At 42.5% G+C, this 23,650-nt stretch overlaps 1 protein-coding gene across 1 annotated transcript in view; it reads right to left on the bottom strand.

Moving 5' to 3' along the window:
* The window catches only part of dnah6 (dynein, axonemal, heavy chain 6), a 276,461-nt gene that overhangs the window by 148,800 nt on the left and 104,011 nt on the right, over window positions 1-23,650 (bottom strand). Inside the window, 9 exon segments of the mRNA XM_060916664.1 lie at window positions 3,151-3,282; window positions 5,920-6,077; window positions 7,680-7,827; window positions 7,933-8,065; window positions 8,304-8,392; window positions 9,138-9,261; window positions 15,965-16,152; window positions 19,028-19,150; window positions 19,245-19,806. Of these exon segments, the coding sequence (XP_060772647.1) occupies window positions 3,151-3,282; window positions 5,920-6,077; window positions 7,680-7,827; window positions 7,933-8,065; window positions 8,304-8,392; window positions 9,138-9,261; window positions 15,965-16,152; window positions 19,028-19,150; window positions 19,245-19,806 (1,657 nt within the window).

Genomic DNA, 23,650 nt, shown 5'->3' with positions numbered 1-23,650 from the left:
TCATCTTTAGTCTCGTTGAATGTGATGTAAAATCCGTGTATCTACATTGTTATTGGTCAAAACATCGATGTCGAGACCATAATAGCCAATCAGAACAGTTTTTACAAAGACACCCACATCCGCTTGTTCTGACCCACTGGAGGTAGCGTTACAGTGCTGTTAGCCAATCAGAGGTAACATGTTTACATGTCATGAATATTAATGAGTAAGAGCTGAAATCCTGTCGTTCTCTCCCCACCCACTCCTCCACCAAACTAGAACAGCCTGAAACAGGAGAACCACAGCATTTTTTCACCAAAACCGGCTCACAGGGCATTCATTCATACTAGAGACCACCGTACAATTAATGAAAAAACGATGCAATGAGACCTTTAATGACTTTGGAAAACGTTCATCAATATTAGAATTGGCAGATGACGCAAATCTTTTTCGTTCTCGTAAAAGTTTATCGAGTCTACAAAAAGAAGTCAACACCGAACTTAAAAATGCTGTTGACTGGCTCTGTGTAAATAAGCTCTCTCTCAATATTGATAAATCTAACTTTGTCTTCTTTCATTCCCACCAAAAGAAGATTAATTATCCATTTTCCTTGTCAATACACGGTAAATTTATTCAGCAAGAGAAATTTGTGAAATACCTAGGGATCATAATTGAATCAAATCTAACATGGAAACCACACATTCAGGAAATCTCAAAGAAGATCAGGCGCAGCATTGGCATTCTATCCAAAATTCATCATTACGTAAACTCGAAAATTCTCACCCAGCCTTATTACTCACTGATTTATCTTTATTTAATGGATGGCATTTTAGTCGAGAGAACTAATCATCAAGCAATCCTTCAACCCTTAATAATGTTACAAAAAAGGGCCGTGTACATAATTACATTTTCAGCTTTTGCTGCTCACTCATCTCCAGTCTTTAAAAAGTTTCAACTTCTTCAACTCGTTGACTTATCTTTCCTTCGCACAACTCTTTTCATGCAACAATATTACTCAAACGAACTTCCTGTTGTCTTTGACTCTGTTAGGGTTTTGCTGGGATTCGAACCGAGTTCGCTGGTGTGATAATCCAGCAAACCCCCACTAGGCCACCAGGGGGATGACTCAAGTGCAGAGGCGTGAGTAGAAAAGTATCAAAAAGGTTTATTTACAATATTTACAGTCCAACAAGTATAATCCAAAAAACGCTCAGAAGATTAAGGGAAAAAATAAGAAATAACCAAAATACAAAAATCGAAACAAAAGCCAAAAAAACAGAAAAGAAAAGGCAAAAATACCAACGCTCAGAAGATCCAAAAAACGGTAAATACTAGGTCCAAAAAAGTCCAAAAAGAAAAGCAAAGTGCAAAACCAAAAAGACAAAGGCAAGGAACACGGTACAGAGGAAACTGGAGCTAAACATAACAGCACAGCATAGGAAAAAGACTCCGTGACAAGGGAACAAACAGAGGGGTATTTATACACCCAACAATTAAGGAACAAGGCGGAGCAGGAAACAGGCAATCAAGACAAACACAAAAACACAGTGGCGGCCTCTAGAGGCCAAAACAAACATGACAAGAAAAGGAAATAACAGCGGCCTCTAGAGGCCAAAACAGTCCCAGTCCTAACAGACTCCTTTTTCATTTCATTATCAACAAAACGCGATTATCGAAACAAGACTTGCCACGAAGCGATCTTATTATTTACCAAAAGTACGTACAAAATTTCGGTACTTTTAATATCAGGTTCACAGGAGTTAAAGTTTGGAACGCTCTAGATCTCGCCGACAAACAGCTACCCAAAAAAGAATTGAGCAATTCCAGCGTTATGGACGTGACACTTGAACTCAAAATGGCAACAAATGACCCAGTGCATGTTTTATTGTCTCCCAGTATTTAAACAGGTGTTGCATATTTTAAGGCTGTACCATACTGGAGAAGTGATAGAACAAGAACAATTCCCATAGTACATCTAGGGCATGCCAGAAAACGCCAATAAAAGATGCGTTATGGATGTGACAGAAAAAGTATCACTTTTCTTGGGTGGCTGTACATTTTTATCAAACTCTGTGAAATCGTAAACCTAATGTCGAAATGGAGATATCCATTTGATAGAGGGATCCAAGGTGAATATTAAAAAATCTTTGTTTAAAATATTTTGTATTTCATGCAGAGTTTCGGAAGGAAAGGTCAGCGTTATGGATGTGACGAAATTCCGTTATGGATGTGACGCGTCTGAAATAGACATGGCATATGTTTAGAAAATCAGCAATTTAACCACCATAACCCTTTGAAAAACTCTCTAAATATCAGCTAAAACTATCAAAGTTCTTAAATAATATTTAGGATGGCTATTGTTTTGCTGTTTTGTGGATTTTAGCATACATTTCTGTGGCTTGTGGCAATAATATAGAATTGTACATGATCAAAGTTGATTTTAGCTTGGGGTTTACATTATAAGAAAGAAAGACTGACAGTGACATATTAGGTTGGTTACAAATTGGTTCAACTTATTCACATCTGTAAAATACAGGCCTAGGTGAGATCTCTGGGAGTGGTTTTGATGTATTACATGTTGCTTTATTTTTGCATGGTGAGGTTGACATTTACATGGAATTGCCCAATTCAAGAAAAAAATATATATAATTTTTTTATACCTACTGACAAGCCAATTCAATTCATACGAATAGCTCATCCTACTGCCGGCTTCTTTTGTCTAGCCTCGTGATTTTTGTTTTTCTTCCCCTTTGGTGTGTGTATATATATGTGTTTGAAATATTAAAAAAAAAAAATCAATCAATCAACGCTCACCCCTCAGCCTAGGAAGCCCTAGCTAGATTAGTTTTCAAGTTATTCTAGGGCTTCCTTACCTCTTTCATAATTACATTTACAAATACTTTTTTTTTGGACGAAATTCATAGTTCTGGTTTTCACTTACAGTTCATTGCTATCATTTTTTTCTTTCTTAGTTATATTGCATTTTAGTGTTATGCTTAGAGGTGTAAATAAATAAAATTAAATAAAAAATATATATACATGTTAAACAGGTTATACCTGTCAGAACTGAGCCACTGTGTGTGTGTGTGTGTGTGTGTGTGTGTGTGTGTGTGTGTGTGTGTGTGTGTGTGTGTGTGAGAGAGAGAGAATATTTTTGTCTAGATAATAGACCTTAAAAATCTGCTTAAGGCTTTGCTCGGAGGGCGTCGGGAGGCACAGGATGCTGAAATGGCGAATGAAACGAGGAGTCACAGGGTTACGACCTCCACCGGGGGGCGCACATGCTGCCGCTATAGTCACATCCTACAAGAAAAAAGGAAAAAAAATATATATATATATATATATACACACACACACACATACACACACACAGTGGTGCTTGAAAGTTTGTGAACCCTTTAGAATTTTCTATATTTCTGCATAAATATGACCTAAAACAACATCAGATTTTCACACAAGTCCTAAAAGTAGATAAAGAGAACCCAGTTAAACAAATGAGACAAAAATATTTTACTTGGTCATTTATTTATTGAGGAAAATGATCCAATATTGCATATCTGTGAGTGGCAAAAGTATGTGAACCTTTGCTTTCAGTATCTGGTGTGACCCCCTTGTGCAGCAATAACTGCAACTAAACGTTTCCGGTAACTGTTGATCAGTCCTGCACACCGGCTTGGAGGAATTTTAGCCCATTCCTCCGTACAGAACAGCTTCAACTCTGGGGTGTTGGTGGGTTTCCTCACATGAACTGCTCGCTTCAGGTCCTTCCACAACATTTCCATTGGATTAAGGTCAGGACTTTGACTTGGCCATTCCAAAACATTCACTTTATTCTTCTTTAACCATTCTTTGGTAGAACGACTTGTGTGCTTAGGGTCGTTGTCTTGCTGCATGACCCACCTTCTCTTGAGATTCAGTTCATGAACAGATGTCCTGACATTTTCCTTTAGAATTCGCTGGTATAATTCAGAATTCATTGTTCCATCAATGATGGCAAGCCGTCCTGGCCCAGATGCAGCAAAACAGGCCCAAACTGTGATAATACCACCACCATGTTTCACAGATGGGATAAGGTTCTTATGCTGGAATGCAGTGTTTTCCTTTCTCCAAACATAACGTTTCTCATTTAAACCAAAAAGTTCTATTTTGGTCTCATCCGTCCACAAAACATTTTCCCAATAGCCTTCTGGCTTGTCCACGTGATCTTTAGCAAACTGCAGACAAGCAGCAATGTTCTTTTTGGAGAGCAGTGGCTTTCTCCATGCAACCCTGCCATGCACACTATTGTTGTTCAGTGTTCTCCTGATGGTGGACTCATGAACATTAACATTAGCCAATGTGAGAGAGGCCTTCAGTTGCTTAGAAGTTCCCCTGGGGTCCTTTGTGACCTCGCCGACTGTTACACGCCTTGCTCTTGGAGTGATCTTTGTTGGTTGACCACTCCTAGGGAGGGTAACAGTGGTCTTGAATTTCGTTCATTTGTACACAATCTGTCTGACTGTGGATTGGTGGAGTCCAAACTCTTTAGAGATGGTTTTGTAACCTTTTCCAGCCTGATGAGCATCAACAACGCTTTTTCTGAGGTCCTCAGAAATCTACTTTGTTCGTGCCATGATACACTTCCACAAACATGTGTTGTGAAGATCAGACTTTGATAGATCCCCGTTCTTTAAATAAAACAGGGTGCCCACTCACACCTGATTGTCATCCCATTGATTGAAAACACCTGACTCTAATTTCACCTTCAAATTAATTGCTCATCCTAGAGGGTCACATACTTTTGCCACTCACAGATATGTAATATTGGATCATTTTCCTCAATAAATGAATGACCAAGTATAATATTTTTGTCTCATTTGTTTAACTGGGTTCTCTTTATCTAATTTTAGGGCTTGTGTGAAAATCTGATGATGTTTTAGGTCATATTTATGCAGAAATACAGAAAATTCTAAAGGGTTCACAAACTTTCAAGCACCACTGTAAGTGAATAATCAATTCAGTCATCATAACTTGGCATTTTTAACCCAAGCAATCAAAAAGAGGAAATTTATTCAATATTTTCACTCCTCTGTGAAGGAGGGGCTTTAATTCTTCATGATGTAGTTTTTTTTTATGCAGAAATCAATTTTACAAAAGCATTTGAATTGTAATAAAAAAAAAATGTCCACAGTGGAGGCCAGATAAAGCAAGATGCTATCTTTATTCTTATTAAACTCGACAAAAGAAACATTGAGTGTTAGGTAAATGCAAAAAAAAAAGTAAAATTAGAAAATTTATTTTTTGACCACAATGTCCCAAATGAAAGACCGGTTTCTGAGACGGACCCATACCCACAATATCAATATACGCAAAAAATGGCAAGTCACAACACCCACTGATTATACACTGTTGAGAAAGGGTAGATGAAGTGATGAATAGAGAGGGCAATGAGGAAGAGGGGATGAAGGGATAAGTGGGGAGAGCAATTCGGAAGAGGAGTGGAAAGAATGGGGAAGAGGAGTTAAAGGGACGACTGGAAGAATGAGGAAGAAGGAATGAAGGGATGAGTGGAGAGGACAGTGAGGAAGATGGGATGAAGGGATAAATAGAGAGAACGGCGAGGACAAAGAGATATTCTTTTTTTTTTCTCTTAAACTCTGCAACTTTGCTTCCTCCCCCGAGCCTTGTTTGCTTATTTACTCTCGTTTTATCTGTGTGCAAATGCGTGTGCATGCATTCACGACTTGCTTACTCAACACTTGTGTGTAAAATGCAAATAATGAAGGCTTGGATCTGAATTCAAATGAAAACAGCAACAATAACCAGAAAGACTGAATGCTATCCTTTCATATGATACATCTCAGCCTGTATTTAAATCAGAAAATTCTGACTGTAATGCAGTTTTGGTTACTAATATGAGTAAACAGAATTAGTGAATGAATTAATAATGTGTGTATCGACCTGAATCTCCTTCCAGAAGAACTTGTCACGGTCGTAGAATCCGTGGAAGTCCTGGAACTGGCGCAGCAACTCTATTGGAGGCTGTGAGCCGTAACTGTCCAACTTTGGCATGTTCAGATCGTCCACGAACACTACTACCCGCTTATTAGCAGGGGCACCTGAGAACACACGCGGATTTTTTGGGATTAGACTTGTTTGGCGAGCTGTGCTTTCTGAGATGCTTTTCTGCTTACCACAGTTATAAAGAGTGATTATTTGAGTTGATGCTTTTTTGTTTTTCGCACATCCTGTGTAAACCCTAGAGACTTCTGTGTGAAGATGTGTACAGTGGTGCTTGAAAGTTTGATTTTCACACAAGTCCTAAAAGTAGATAAAGAGAACGCAGTTAAACAAATGAGACAAAAATATTATACTTGGTCATTTATTTATTGAGGAAAATGATCCAATAGTACATATCTGTGAGTGGCAAAAGTATGTGAACCTCTAGGATTAGCAGGTAATTTGAAGGTGAAATTAGAGTCAGGTTTTTTCAATCAGGTGTGAGTGGGCACCCTGTTTTATTTAAAGAACAGGGATCTATCAAAGTCTGATCTCCACAACACATGTTTGTGGAAGTGTATCATGGCACGAACAAAGTAGATTTCTGAGGACCTCAGAAAAAGTGTTGTTGATGCTCATCAGGCTGGAAAAGGTTACAAAACCATCTCTAAAGAGTTTGGACTCCACCAATCCACAGTCAGACAGATTGTGTACAAATGGAGGAAATTCAAGACCATTGTTATCCTCCCCAGGAGTGGTCGGCCAACAAAGATCACTCCAAGAGCAAGGCGTGTAATAGTCGGCGAGGTCACAAAGGACCCCAGGGGAACTTCTAAGCAACTGAAGGCCTCTCTCACATTAGCTAATGTTAATGTTCATGAGTCCACCATCAGGAGAACACTGAACAACAATGGTGTGCATGGCAGGGTTGCAAGGAGAAAGCCATTGCTCTCTTAAAAGAACATTGCTGCTCGTCTGCAGTTTGCTAAAGATCATGTGGACAAGCCAGAAGGCTATTGGAAAAATGTTTTGTGGATGGACGAGACCAAAATAGAACTTTTTGGTTTAAATGAGAAGCGTTATGTTTGGAGAAAGGAAAACACTGCATTCCAGTATAAGAACCTTATCCCATCTGTGAAACATGGTGGTGGTAGTATCATGGTTTGGGCCTGTTTTGCTGCATCTGGGCCAGGACGGCTTGCCATCATTGATGGAACAATGAATTCTGAATTATACCAGCAAGTTCTAAAGGAAAATGTCAGGACATCTGTCCATGAACTGAATCTCAAGAGGAGGTGGGTCATGCAGCAAGACAACGACCCTAAGCACACAAGTCGTTCTACCAAAGAATGGTTAAAGAAGAATAAAGTTAATGTTTTGGAATGGCCAAGTCAAAGTCCTGGCCTTAATCCAATGGAAATGTTGTGGAAGGACCTGAAGCGAGCAGTTCATGTGAGGAAACCCACCAACATCCCAGAGTTGAAAGCAAAGGTTCACATACTTTTGCCACTCACAGATATGTAATATTGGATCATTTTCCTCAATAAATAAATGACCAAGTAGAATATTGTTTGCCTCATTTGTTTAACTGGGTTCTCTTTATCTACTTTTAGGACTTGTGTGAAAATCTGACGATGTTTTTGGTCATATTTATGCAGAAATCTAGAAAATTCGAAAGGGCTCACAAACTTTCAAGCACCACTGTATGTTTGTGCATGTACCCAGTATATTCTTCCTCTTCTTCTCCAGCTTGGACTCGATGATCTCCTGCGTTCTAGCTGAGGACGTCTGGGCAGAGAAATTGATGTAGATGGGGACGTACCCTGCTTTCTCCTGTATGTTATTCAACAAGCCACGAGCCACCACAGACTGACACACACACACACACACACACACACAATATGCAGACAGGTTAACTGTTAAACCTGTTGTCATAAACAACCCCACCCCGCACCACCCCCGACAAAAATTTACCTTTCCTACTCCAGTGATGCCGGTGAAAAGCACGGAGTGTTCCACAGAGAGCAGTTTTTCCATCAGGTATCCGTAACGCACCGTGTCCATAGTCGGCACCAACATCTCAAAGAAACGAGTCTCCTTGTTATACCTGTGCAAAAACCTGACTGTATAAGAGGAATTGAACACTTTGGGCTGTGCTGTTACAGAAAAATAATCAACTCTGGGCTGGTTGCTACGTGATGAGCTGTCTCACAACCCCTTGTTTTCAAAAACATTTGAAAAAGGTTTTGATTAACCCTTTATTTATAAGGGCTGGAGAAATGGGGTGGCGGCTGCCTGTCTGACACCCCATGGGTGTGTATTCGTGGGTATGTGTGTTAAGCCACCTGAAGTTTGGAATGATCTTCTCCCATGGCTCGAGGCGATGAGTTTCAAAGTCCATGTACACACTCCATAGTTCCCCTCCACTCGGGAGCTGAGGGGGGGGAGAGAGAGAGAGAGAGAGAGAGAGAGAGAGAGAGAGAGAGATTCGCCACTACTATGGGCATTCAAAGAGAAAGGTACAGTAGAGGCCATTATTTAAAAAATGAATTCGACACCCTCGAGTTCAGGAGAGAATTTTATGAGGATGAAGTTTGTCTGTCTGTGGGCTTCATTCAGAACAGAACGTTCTCCTTTTTTTTTTTTTTTTTGCTGGACATAATATTAACACAGCTCTGTGCAAATAAAACAGGAGAAAATAATTTCATAAATAACTTTGTCAACACCAGCTTATTCCCTATTCAGCATAATTCTCTCCTCTCCTTCCCTCCCGCTCTCTCCGAACTCTATTCCAGCCCTTCTGAAATAAAAATCACCCCTCGCAGGACTGATATTCGCATAAAATATTTAAGATAGGCGGTTTTATGGACAGAATGAGATGAAAGGGACTTTGGCGAGAGTCTTTTAAAAGTCTTTTTCACAGATCAAACAAGGCTGATATTATAAAGTGAATATATCCTCGCATCTGCCAAAAAGCTGATGCTGTGTACAGTTAGAAGAGGTTATATTTAAATGAGTGAAACAATAATTAGGGAATGAACGAGCAGCTTAAGTACAGGAATTAGATCATGGACATTTGCTAGCCAGATGAGTTCGATAGGAAATAATCACTCAACGGGATCCAAAATAACTCCGTATTTTAGCGGTCAAATGAAGCAGCTTGCGTCCAAGCGGGTTACCATGGCGTCAGCGTTGTCCTCGAACTGCTGCCTGACGAAAGTGTCGAAGTTGTCCCAGCAGCCGTCCGTCAGATTCCCACCTATGGCCCAGATGTAGCAAAACACGAAGGTCTGGCAGAGCACACTGTTCAGCTGAGCAGATTCCTGTACACAGGCATACAAATGTTACCTTTTTAAAGCATATGTAATGCCTTTCTGTAATGCTTTAAAATGAATAGACATCATTAGTAACGACCAAAATGAATTAATAAAGCAGGGGGGGAAATCTTAATTATTTGTTATTTCATTATCAAACACAAAACTATCGATAAATCGCGGCGTCCGGATCCCAGAAGAAGGCAGCCTTGCATCAGGGCTGATCTCGCACGACGTCACACGTGGAACTCCGGTTATCTGGGTCATTTCCGTTCATCTGACTCCTCTGTGCTTGTTTTCTCACTGAAATTGGATATTGTTCTTGGAATCTTACAAAAATTATGATGTGAAAGCGCTGCGTTGTGTTTGGATGTTCAAATTCACATACAACAGGACGGTCAGTTCAGAGAATTTCCAAGAAAAAACACAAATCTAAAGCGACAGTGGGTGACGTTTGTGCAAACGAAGCGGGCGGATTTCGTGTCGCCTATTAATAATAAATCTGATTCATCAAGTGTTCATCACCAGAACGACCACATGGGAATTACTGGAGCAGAAAAGAAACCCAGTGATTTAATAAAATGACATTTGATCTGACATTTGGACAGTTCGTCGATTCCCTTATTCTCTCTCTCTCTCTCTCTCTCTCTCTCTCTCTCACACACACAATGCACCAGATGGAGGATTATGAGCAACATTTACACGCTCGTGACATCCGATCTTATCATATCTGCATTTTAACAGGAAGAACAAGAGCGCTCTGAGAGCACAATATCCCCCGCTGGCAACTCGGCCATAACTCTGGTAAAATGCGACTGAATTGAACGAAATTAAAATATGCGTATTACCGGCATATACCAAAGAATCCTGTCGAGTTTTGTGAAATTCCTCCAAAAATTGTTAGAGGAGTTGATTTCAGAAGGTGAGCACCCTTCCCGGGACGGACGGATGAACAGAAATCGCCACGACATCATCCCGCTTCGGGCCTTTCGGCCAGCGGGGGATAAAAATTGTGAGGGAAGTTGATTTCAGAAAGCAAGCAGACCTTGATGAAATTGCCAAAGTACAAGTTTATTACTAATCAAGGGCATAACTCTGGGAAAATTTGCCCAAATGAAACGAAATTTCAATTTGCATATAACTAGATTAGATTAGATAAAACTTTATTGATCCCTTTGGGAGGGTTCCCTCAGGGAAATTAAGATTCCAGCAGCATCATTACAGATAAACAGAGAAAAGAAATAGAGAAAACTTCTAGATAAATTAAAATAAATTAAGTATTTACATATACAAATATAAAATAATAAGATATGGGGAAGGGGGGGAGAAGTGGGGTTAGAGTAAGTGTGTGTGTGTGGGGGGGGGAAGCAGGAAAGATATTGCACTTTATATTGCACATTGTCTGGTATTGCTTATTGTTAGGCTAGGCTACTGCTCCTTCCCGTCCTCTGTCCTCCTGTTACCCCTCCTCCCCCCCAGAGAGGAGTTGTACAGTCTGATGGCGTGAGGGACAAAGGAGTTTGAGTCTGTTTGTCCTGCACTTGGGAAGGAGCATTCTGTCACTGAACAGGCTCCTCTGGTTGCTGATGACGGTGTGCAGAGGGTGACTGGCATCGTCCATGATGTTCAATAGTTTGTCCAGACTCCTCTTCTCTGCCACCGTCGCCAGAGAGTCCAGCTTCATGCCGACCACAGAGCCGGCCCGCCTGATCAGTTTGTCCAGCCTGGATGTGTCCTTCTTGGATGTGTTGCCCCCCCAGCACACCACGGTGTAAAACAGGACACTGGCGACCACAGACTGATAGAACATCCACAGGAGTTTCCTGCAGATGTTAAAGGACCGCAGCCTCCTCAGGAAGTACAGCCTGCTCTGTCCCTTCCTGTATAAGTGATTGGTGTTGCAAGTCCAGTCCAGCTTGCTGTCCAGCCACAGCCTGAGGTACTTGTAGGAATCCACAGCCTCCACCTCGACTCCCTCGATCAGAACTGGTCGTGACCTTGGTCTGGACCTCTCAAAGTCAATGACCAGCTCCTTGGTCTTCGAGGTGTTGAGCTGCAGATGGTTCCTGTTGCACCACACAGCAAAGTCCCTCACCAGGCTCCTATACTCCTCCTCTCTGTCGTCACTGATACACCCAACAATGGCTGTGTCATCGGCAAACTTCTGAACGTGACACAGCTCCGAGTTGTAGCAGAAGTCCGTGGTGTACAGCGTGAAGAGAAGAGGGGCCAGCACCGTGCCCTGGGGTGCTCCAATGCTGCTAATTACAGTGTCAGACGTGATGTCCTTCAGCCTGACGTACTGCGGCCTGTCCGTGAGGTAGCTGGAGATCCAGGTGACCAGGCAGGGGTCCACTCACATCTTGTTCAGTTTGTCCTGAAACAATAGGGGCTGGATGGTGTTGAAGGCACTCGAGAAGTCCAAGAAGAGGATCCTTACTGTGCCTTTTCCCTTATCCAGATGCGAGTGGGCTCGGTGTAGCAGGTAGAGGATGGCGTCTTCCACACCAACACCTGCCCGGTACGCAAACTGCAGACAGTCCTGGGCATGTTGTACCTGGGGTCTGAGGAGGCTGAGGAAGAGCCGCTCCAACGTCTTCATCAGATGTGAAGTGAGTGCCACCGGTCGGGAGTCGTTCAGCTTGCTGGGCCGATTCTTTTTGGGAACTGGAACGATACATGATGTCTTCCAGAGGGTTGGCACTCTCCCCAGCTGCAGGCTGAGGTTGAAGATGCATTGGAGTGGTTCACCCAGTTCAGCAGCGCAGGTCTTCAGTAGTCATGAACACACCTTGTCCGGGCCTGCTGCTTTCCTGGGGTGAAGCTTCTTCAGTTGACCTCTGACCTGGTCTGCAGTAACGCATAGAGGAGTCTGTGTTGAGGTGGGGAAGGAGGGGGAGGAGGGGGCTGCTGTGATGACTGGGGGGAGGTGTGTTGAGGGAAGAAGGAGAGATGGCTGCAGTGAGGGAGAGGGTGGGGGGGACGTGGGCTGGTTGAACCGATTGAAGAAGTCATTCAACTCGTTCGCCCTCTCCACTGTCCCCTCAACGACTCTGGTCTTTGTATTGTGGCCTGTGATGGTTTTCACACCTTCCCAGACCTCCCTCATGCTGTTCTCCTTCAGCTTCTGCTCCACCTTTCTCCTGTAGCTGTCCTTAGCTTCCCTCACACAGCGTTTCACCTCCTGCTGTGCTGCTTTCATCGCCTCCCTATCCCTGCTCCTGAAGGCAGCCTTCTTCCTGTTGAGGACAGCTTTGACTTCCTGTGTTACCCATGGCTTGTTATTAGGGTAACACCATACAGTCTTAGCGGGGGAGACCACGTCTGCACAGAAGTTGAGGTAATCCGTCAATGTGTCAGCCCCTCTATAGGCCTCTGCATGCTCGTGCGACAAGGCTTTCGCAGATAGCTTTTCGCAGACAGCTGTAATTTATTGTTGAGCAGGGATAATAGGCGTGCATGATGTTATTCACCGGCACAACACAAGGGGGTGCGAAGTCGCTAGGAGTAGTTGGTGGGTGTGGTTAGTGGAGTGTTTATCCTCCGGTTACTTATAATGACTAGAACTTTTTTTTTTATAATGACTAGAACCGGAGTCGTATAGATGTACGTACTTCCTCAATCAACTGCTCTTCATGCTGCTCCATCTTCGCTCGTGTTTTTAAAAATGCTGGTCGTGAAAACAAACCAAACTGGGAAAGTAGGGAAGCGGAAGTGCGTGTACAGCGGATGTAGAGTGGACCAATCAGAGCCCTCTTGTCTGCGGCGCTGTCTGCGAGGCTTCTGCGGTGGTCACAATTTTTGGGAGGTGCGCGCAGAGCATCTGCGAAGGTGGGGGGGCTACGCAGACACTGTCTGCGACGCTATCTGCGAGGACTGGGTTGTCAGCATAAATTGGCCTTATGTCCTCACAGTGTGGGCTAAGCAGCACATCCCAGTCCGTGATGTCATAGCAGTCTCTGAGGGCATCTTCCATTTCAGGGGACCACCTCCTGATGGAGCTAGTTGTTGCAGGCTGCCTTTGAACCAGGGGGGTGTACTTCGGCTGTAGAAGAACCAGGTTGTGGTCAGACTTCCCGAGTGGGGGGAGGGGTGTGACTCTGTATGCATCCCTCACATTAGCATACAGCAAGTCAATTGTCCTGTTGTTCCTTGTTGGACAATCCACAGCCTGGTAAAAAGCAGCCAAAGTATATAACAAAAGCAGCCACTGTCATATAACAAAGCCTTTTGCCAAGTCCGGTGAAATTCCTCCACAAATTGTGAGAGGAGGTGATTTCAGAAGAACGTACACCCTCATGAAATTGTCAAAGTACAAGTTATTTAATCAAGGGTCAAAACTCTGGTAAAATTTTCCCAAATGTAATTAAATCGCTATGTGCGTATTACCGAAATAAAAACATACAACAAAGCCTTTCACCAAGTTTGGTGAAATTCCTCCACAAACTGTGAGAGGAGTTGATTTCAGAAGGAGAAAACACTCCCATGAATTGTCAAATTATAATTTGGTTAATCAAGGGCTGTAACTCTCGTCAAAAGTGACCCAATTTAACAAAATTACAATATGCGTATTACCGACATATAGCAAGGAATCCTGACAAGTTTCATGAAATTCCTCCAAAAATTGTTAGAGGAGTTGATTTCAGAAGGTGAGCACCCTTCCCGGGACGGATGGATGGAAATCGCCACGACATAATCCCACTTCGGGCCTTTCGGCCAGCGAGGGATAAAAATGCACGCGCGCAATTATCATCATCATCATCATTAATTATTAACTGAAATGTGTTAAATGCTCTCAGATTGCAATACTGCAAGACTCTATTTGTTTTTAGTTTTGTTCAAGAAAATACGATGAAAGGTAACCACCGTGTTCTGCACGTCTCTATCTCTCCATCTCGCGTGTGCTATAGAGGAAGACTGTCGTGAACTGGCAGTTTCTCGTCTTGGGGGCTCGAAAAGATAACCAGTGACTCCGGAATATCCTTGATAATCATCTGCCCTTTTATCCGACGTATAAGAATCCCAATCGCTATCAGAATTCTCTCCGAAACCTGATTCCATATCAAGACTGGCCTAACCACTGCTGCGCACAGGGACGAAACTGATTCCTGGATTGTTACACGTATGACATCATGCACCCCTTTGGGATCCTCCGTGAAAATCAGCTGATCTTCCATCAATTTATGGACTTTTGGATCAGCTATGGTTCGAAAACACATGATCAATCAACATAATGATTGTTGCTTTGTATAAAGGAAAAAAGTGGGGTTTCGAGGCGTTACATTCACTTAAACATTGTATGACTTTGTTAACTAAGAACCAGGGCTTTGAACCGGTTCAAGGAACGAAAACGAAAACCGGGAACTTTTTCTATTTCACATGGAACAGAAACAAACCCAGAAACTTTATTATTTTTTATGTTCCGGAACAGAAACGCTTATTAAAAATAATGGTAACCGGTTAATACCGGTTTTTATTTCGTTCCTCAAAGTTTCTGTAGCCTACAAATAGTCATTCTTCTCCTGCGCAAGTTTCTATGACCCGCTGGGGTTCACTTCCTGTGTGACGTTCGCTGACTGAATGGAGAGAGCGGGAAGGTGGACTACTATCATGTCTCCATGTGATAAGTGAATAAGTGCATTACTGAGTGTCTCTGAGCAAAGAAGAGCCTGAACGTTGCAACCTCCCTATTGGCTGTTTGTAAAAATGTATCAGTTGTTGCCCTTCCCACGGGAATCATCGCGGGCTCGAGAGACGAGACCTGACGAGTTAGTTCGTTGGTAGCAGAACAAAATGTCTGGACACAAATCGGGTTTTCAGAAAAGGAAAGAAAATAAACGGAGGGTCGAAAATACAAAAAAGGAGGCAGAAAATGCAAAACGAGTTTTAAGGTAGGACAAATGGTTACTTTTCTGAGGCAGCCCGCCATGGCTGCCTGCAGCCTTATTTATTATAGCCCATTTAGTTAAAATAGTTGATATAAAATGTTTATAGTTATGTGATGGTTGTCCTGATTTAGACTGGTGGGTTTTTTTTTTGGGGGGGGGGTGTGTTGCGCGATGTTGCACCCGGGTCCAGATTAGGGCAGAACCGGCCCTGGCTACATTTCAGGTGTAGTTTGTTTTATGTATGTATGTACTTGCATAGATGTGTACTTGGTCTTCCAATATGGCGCCTAACAAAATCTCGCGGCGCGGTGGCGTCATGCGGTAGCCCTCTATAGGGCCTGACTAGCCTTTGGTAACACACTAAACGAATTCTCTTTCATTTTTGGCACTTTTTCTGTTTGTGTAGATGGGAAGACATACTGAGAATCCAAATCGCCAACATTTGAAATAATAATAGTTTTGAATTATTTCTTGTCTTATTTAATGAAGGTTGTAATAGAATTAGCCTACATTTGGCTTAAGCTGGATGAGACAGAGACATAATTTTAGAGCCATTTGTTAAACAGCTGACAGGGAACGTAATTAACCGTTCCGGGAACAAAATTTTTTTGTTCTAACCGGTTCGGGAACGTCTATTTAATGGTGGAACCCAAAACCGGAAACGTTAAAATTCCGTTTCTGTTCGGAACGAACCGATAGGAAAAAAATTCTGGTTCAAAGCCCTGCTAAGAACACACCAGCAAACATACAAGGGTTACTGAACATGTCAGAGACATTAGGAATTTGAGTTGAGATGAGATAGACTGTACCATTTGAAGTTTGGGGGTGTCCTTGCTGAACAGCTGTGCCTCGAGGAGGCAGCAGAGGGTGGTGACTTTGCTGATGTCCACCTGAGCCATGGCCTGGATGCAGTGCTTCGACACAAACTGGAGACCGTTCTCGACATAGCACTTGAAGAGCTCCATCAGGTATGCTCTCATGGGCTCCGTCATCTACACACACGGGATGTTTTTCAATATACAGTGGGGCTTGAAAGTTTGTGAACCCTTTAGAATTTTCTATATTTCTGCATAAATATGACCTAAAACATCGTCAGATTTTCACACAAGTCCTAGAAGTAGATAAAGAGAACCCAGTTAAACACATGAGACAAAAATATTATACTTGGTCATTTATTTATTCAGGGAAATGATCCAATATTACATATCTGTGAGTGGCAAAAGTATGTGAACCTCTAGAATTAGCAGTTAGTTTGAAGGTGAAATTAGAGTCAGGTGTTTTCAATCAATGGGATGACAATCAGGTGTGAGTGGGCACCCTGTTTTATTTAAAGAACAGGGATCTATCAAAGTCTGATCTTCACAACACATGTTTGTGGAAGTGTATCATGGCACGAACAAAGGAGATTTCTGAGGACCTCAGAAAAAGCGTTGTTGATGCTCATCAGGCTGGAAAAGGTTACAAAACCATCTCTAAAGAGTTTGGACTCCACCAATCCACAGTCAGACAGATTGTGTACAAATGGAGGAAATTCAAGACCATTGTTACCCTCCCCAGGAGTGGTCGACCAACAAAGATCACTCCAAGAGCAAGGCGTGTAAAAGTTGGCAAGGTCACAAAGGACCCCAGGGTAACTTCTAAGCAACTGAAGGCCTCTCTCACATTGGCTAATGTTAATCTTCATGAGTCCACCATCAGAAGAACACTGAACAACAATGGTGTGCATGGCAGGGTTGCAAGGAGAAAGCCACTGCTCTCCAAAAAGAACATTGCTGCTCGTCTGCAGTTTGCTAAAGATCATGTGGACAAGCCAGAAGGCTATTGGAAAAATGTTTTGTGGATGGATGAGACCAAAATAGAACTTTTTGGTTTAAATGAGAAGCGTTATGTTTGGAGAAAGGAAAACACTGCATTCCAGCATAAGAACCTTATCCCATCTGTGAAACATGGTGGTGGTAGTATCATGGTTTGGGCCTGTTTTGCTGCATCTGGGCCAGGATGGCTTGCCATCATTGATGGAACAATAAATTCTGAATTATACCAGCGAATTCTAAAGGAAAATGTCAGGACATCTGTCCATGAACTGACTCTCAAGAGAAGGTGGGTCATGCAGCAAGACAACGACCCTAAGCACACAAGTCGTTCTACCAAAGAATGGTTAAAGAAGAATAAAGTGAATGTTTTGGAATGGCCAAGTCAAAGTCTTGACCTTAATCCAATGGAAATGTTGTGGAAGGACCTGAAGTGAGCAGTTCATGTGAGGAAACCCACCAACATCCCAGAGTTTAAGCTGTTCTGTACGGAGGAATGGGCTAAAATTCCTCCAAGCCGGTGTGCAGGACTGATCAACAGTTACCAGAAACGTTTACTTGCAGTTATTGCTGCACAAGGGGGTCACACCAGATACTGAAAGCAAAGGTTCACATACTTTTGCCACTCACAGATATGTAATATTGGATCATTTTCCTCAATAAATAAATGACCAAGTATAATATTTTTGTCTCATTTGTTTAACTGGGTTCTCTTTATCTCCTTTTAGGACTTGTGTGAAAATCTGACGATGCTTTAGGTCATATCCATGCAGAAATATAGACAATTCTAAAGGGTTCACAAACTTTCAAGGACCACTGTCACAAAATCCATGAAAGTTTGGATAGTGATCAATGCCACCTGAGGAAAATAGTGATACTCCTGATGGTTCTGACTTGTTTTCACTACCCTTTACATTACCCCGGACCACTTCAGTATCATAGATATTGGTTCTTTTTTTGGCAAAACGTTAGCTACCTTGCTAACTCAAAGGACACTTGATATCACATGGATGCTTGTGTAGAATTAAACAAGCTCGCTAGAGTTTCAATGAAGATCTTTAGCTGAAATGTAGTGCATCTCTAAAAGTAAACTTAACCTCAGGAGCCAAAAGGGAGTCATATCGATTTTTTTAATCAAACAGCTACTCACAAACACTTAGGGGTTTTGTGAGATACACACACACACACCACAGCTCAGACATTTATTCAAACAACTCATACCCTCATTATGTTTCGTTCCAAGCTCTTAAGTGCTCATGTCCTGATTGATGAAGTAAATCACTTAAATGTGCGAGCGTGGATAATTCTGAACACCAGTTCTAACAATTAGTACTACGTCTCTGGCAATATGCTCATAGACTCCTGCGGGCATTCGCTTATTAGTGCTAAATGGCTAATCTTGTGGACCGGTTGAAATTAGGAAAGACTCAAACTGATAAAACACAGTGTTCCAGTCTGGAAGTGTAAACTCGGACTGAAGCATAAAAGTCAAAGTCCTTCCCACGCGATGTGGCGCATAGGGCGGCGCCGATCTCCGTAGCCCTCGGCCTCTCGCTTATTACCTAGCTAGGGTTACAGTGGGGGGCGTGTCCTCTGGTAACCGCAAGAGTTTGACTCCCCACTCGCATCCGTATTGCAGCGTGCCTTGCCAGACGGCAGCAGGTATCATTTTTATGATGGTCTTTGGTATGACCTGACCGTGAGTAGAACTCACGAGCTCCTGGACACGCGAACCACTAGGCCAACTGGAGCATAAGTCAGACTGTAAAGTGGCCTGAACCACACAATGGATTCGTTTGTTTAAAACTAGCCCTGGAAATGTACACACTTTTCCACTTATCACAAATGTAGTCGGTCAGCCAAGTCGTGCTTGGTTGTGGTTGTGCTGTTTTTGTTCTTTTTTTAAAGCAAAATCTAAACGGCAGAGTCCTCAGATTCTCTACATGTAGCAAATCATCCGCATTTATTAAAAAGTTACAGCCTGTACCATCATGAAAATACTAAAATGTGCATCTCTGTGTGTGTGTTTTGAGGTGGAGTGTTTGAGTGGTTGGACCTTGTCCGAGAGGCCTGTGAGCCACGTCTGCACATACGGCATCCATTTCAGCTCCCCTGGGTCGATGAACACCATTCCACAGCGACTGACTGTGGCTGGAGAGGCTACGGCTAAATCCTGAACCTGCCAGAGAGACAGACAGACAGACAGACATAACAGTGTGTAGACGAATAGAAAAAACATCCGAAATGTCTTTCATCATCTTTTTCCACCTTACCTCGAACACCATGTGTATAGAAGGTGTGAGCTTGATCCTTTCGCTATTGGCCAGACACAACATCTTGTTGTCATCCAATACAGTGTTCATGTTCTCGATCCACAGGGCGTCCACAGGTCCATCACTCACCACCCATTTGTGTATGTCGCTGGCGTCGCTGGAGGCGGCGCGGACGCACAGCGCCATCAAACCGTCCCTCCACTCCAGTGTGAGGGGGTTAACTTCGCCGTACAGCTCGCCCATGCTCACTGACTTCGGGTTGAGCACGTAGGTCGTTACGGGCTGGTAGAAGGGATTCGCCTCGCAGCCCTCGGCTTCATGGAGGGCGAGCAGTGCGTCGGCGAGGGTGCAGTACACTGTGGTCTTACCTCCTCCTGTAGGGCCCACCAGCATGACGCCGTGGCGCACCAGCATCGTCTCATACAGCTGGATCACCTTGCCAGTCATGCTGGAGATGGGCTGCAGCGAGCGGGCACGTAGGGCCGCCTCGATACTCAACTGTAGCACTCCGTAATCATGCTCAGGGATACTCACTCCAGGAAAGAGGTCCGACAAAATACCACTGTATGTGCACAAGGAAGATCCGATTGATATTACATCATGATACTCGATCAAGATTTTATGATATGGATGTTCAGGTCCAGGTTTGAACGATTCTTTACTTTTTATCTGCCATTTTTGACTTCTTGATTTTGCTGGATTACTAGCGCAGACCTGTTGCTGATGCTACATTTTATGATTCCTGGATTAGGATGATTAAATTCTACACTTTGGTACTTACTCCTTACAAAGACAGGCTTTATCTTTGCCGACAAATTAATTTTTTGAAGCTGCAGTAGTGCTTGAAAGTTTGTGAGCCCTTTAGAATTTTCTATGTTTCTGCATAAATATGACTGAAAACAACATCAGATTTTCACACAAGTCCTAAAAGTAGATAAAGAGAACCCAGTTAAACAAATGAGACAAAAATATTATACTTGGTCATTTATTTATTGAGGAAAATGATCCAATATTACATATCTGTGAGTGGCAAAAGTATGTGACCCTCTAGGATTAGAAGTTAATTTGAAGGTGAAATTAGAGTCCGGTGTTTTCAATCAATGGGATGACAATCAGCTGTGAGTGGGCACCCTGTTTTATTTAAAGAACAGGGATCTATCAAAGTCTGATCTTCACAACACGTGTTTGTGGAAGTGTATCATGGCACGAACAAAGGAGATTTCTGAGGACCTCAGAAAAAGCGTTGTTGATGCTCATCAGGCTGGAAAAGGTTACAAAACCATCTCTAAAGAGTTTGGACTCCACCAATCAACAGTCAGACAGATTGTGTACAAATGGAGGAAATTCAAGACCATTGTTACCCTCCCCAGGAGTGGTCGACCAACAAAGATCACTCCAAGAGCAAGGCGTGTAATAGTCGGCGAGGTCACAAAGGACCCCAGGATAACTTCTAAGCAACTGAAGGCCTCTCTCACATTGGCTAATGTTAATGTTCATGAGTCCACCATCAGGAGAACACTGAACAACAATGGTGCGCATGGCAGGGTTGCAAGGAGAAAGCCACTGCTCTCCAAAAAGAACATTGCTGCTCGTCTGCAGTTTGCTAAAGATCGCGTGGACAAGCCAGAAGACTATTGGAAAAATGTTTTGTGGATGGATGAGACCAAAATAGAACTTTTTGGTTGAAATGAGAAGCGTTATGTTTGGAGAAAGGAAAACACTGCATTCCAGCATAAGAACCTTATCCCATCTGTGAAACATGGTGGTGGTAGTATCATGGTTTGGGCCTGTTTTGCTGCATCTGGGCCAGGACGGCTTGCCATCATTGATGGAAGAATGAATTCTGAATTATACCAGCGAATTCTAAAGGAAAATGTCAGGACATCTGTCCATGAAGTGAATCTCAAGAGAAGGTGGGTCATGCAGCAAGACAACGACCCTAAGCACACAAGTCGTTCTACCAAAGAATGGTTAAAGAAGAATAAACAAACATGTGTTGTGAAGATCAGACTTTGATAGATCCCTGTTCTTTAAATAAAACCGGGTGCCCACTCACACCTGATTGTCATCCCATTGATTGAAAACACCTGACTGTAATTTCACCTTCAAATTAACTGCTAATCCTAGAGGTTCACATACTTTTGCCACTCACAGATATGTAATATTGGATCATCTCATCTCATCTCATTATCTGTAGCCGCTTTATCCTGTTCTACAGGGTCGCAGGCAAGCTGGAGCCTATCCCAGCTGACTACGGGCGAAAGGCGGGGTACACCCTGGACAAGTCGCCAGGTCATCACAGGGCTGACACATAGACACAGACAACCATTCACACTCACATTCACACCTACGGTCAATTTAGAGTCACCAGTTAACCTAACCTGCATGTCTTTGGACTGTGGGGGAAACCGGAGCACCCGGAGGAAACCCACGCGGACACGGGGAGAACATGCAAACTCCGCACAGAAAGGCCCTCGCCGGCCACGGGGCTCGAACCCAGGACCTTCTTGCTGTGAGGCGACAGCGCTAACCACTACACCACCGTGCCGCCCATATTGGATCATTTTCCTCAAGAAATAAATGACCAAGTATAATATTTGTGTCTCATTTGTTTAACTGGGTTCTCTTTATCTACTTTTAGGACTTGTGTGAAAATCTGATGTTGTTTTCAGTCATATTTATGCAGAAATATAGAAAATTCTAAAGGGCTCACAAACTTTCAAGCACCCCGTACAAACATTTTTTTTTCCATTATACTAATTACCAGATTTTTCAAGAGTGCATCACTGTTTATAGAATAAAAAATATACAGTATTTTAAGAGACGCATTAAAAAACTAAATACAGGGTGTTTCAAAAAATGTGACATTATTTGAGATGTAAATATCCCAGAAACTACACAGTCGAGGCAAATGAAACCGAACAAGCTTAATGTTGAGCGATATAAGATTTATTCCTCAAAATCTGAATGAGAAATTCAAAGGCATGTGAATTCCATGAACGATTTCGCAAACGTTCAATATGCGCACCTAACCCTAACCCAGCCTTCCTCTTTGAATTTCTTGTGCCGTGTCCAAATCTGCACTGCAGTTGGTGCGTTTCTCGAGAATTCTCTCATAAACGCACGCCGCACAGTCTTGTTCGACTGTGTTCGAGCGTACTCTAACACACAAAACACCTTTTCTTTTCCAGTGAATGGCATTTCTATACCTAAAAAGATAAAAACAACAAACATTAAACATAAATTTTTGACCTGTTTCCACACATGCTGTTAAAATTTGAGGTCAATTGAGCGAGAATTGGCAAAGTTATTAGATCTTGAAATGAGATCAGATTTTTTGAAACACCCTGTACTTTAGTAAACCTGAGTGACACGCAGAGAAAGACAAAATTATGATATTGTAGGAAAGTAGAATTCCTTTTATCCCGTTCGTACAGTAGATATGCTGATTTTTTTCAATGCGCTCATGTGAAACAGTGCAAAAGTAGCACAATATTACAATTTGAAACTTTTGTCAGCTTTGTGGTGATGGTAGCAAATGATGAATGAGCGCTAAAGCCCTTACTGAGTAGCTTCATTTCGTCTATTCACCGTTTAATTGAGACATTCGGAAACCTTATGAGGTGTTAATGTACAGTGCTGTGAAAAAGTATTTGCCCCTTCCTGATTTGTTCTATTTCTGTATATTTGTCACACTTAAATGTTTCATGTCACCAAACTAATTTTAATATTAGACAAAGAAAGCCCAAGTAAACACAAAATGCAGTTTCCAAATGATGAGTTCATTTACTGATGGAAAAAAAAAAAAAAAGTTACCCAACCCTACCTGGCCCTACGTGAAAAAGTAATTACCCCGTCAACCAATCAAACAATTAACCAAATTTAATTGATAACTGGGTTCAATTTCACGAGCCACACCCAGGCGTGATTACTGCCAGACCTGTTCACATAAATAGAACCAGGCTGGCAATGTGAAGTAGGTTAATGGAGCTTAAAAAGATGCTGCGAAATAAAGAGTTACAAGAACAGATGCGCAACAAAATAGTCTGGAAAGGGTTACAAAGCTATTGCCAAGGTTCTGGGACTCCAGCGAACCACAGTGAGAGCCGTTATCTACAAATGGAAAAAATTTGGAACAGTGGCGAACCTTCCCAGGAGTGGCCGGCCTTCCACATTTCAACCAAGAGCGCTTCTACAAAAGAACCCTGATGAACATCTCAAGAACTGCAGGCCTCACTTGCCTCAGTTAAGGTCAGTGTTCATGATTCTACAGTAAGGAAGACACTACTGGGCAAAAATGGCATCCATGGGAGAGTTCCAAGGCGCAAACCACTGCTGACCAAAAACACAAAAAGCATCTTGATGACCGCCAAGACTTTTGGGATAATATTCTGTGGACTGATGAG

This window comes from Neoarius graeffei, chromosome 3 (genome assembly GCF_027579695.1).
Source record: "Neoarius graeffei isolate fNeoGra1 chromosome 3, fNeoGra1.pri, whole genome shotgun sequence".
Classification (NCBI taxonomy): Eukaryota; Metazoa; Chordata; class Actinopteri; order Siluriformes; family Ariidae; genus Neoarius; species Neoarius graeffei.
This window is presented reverse-complemented; position numbering and strand designations above follow the sequence as displayed.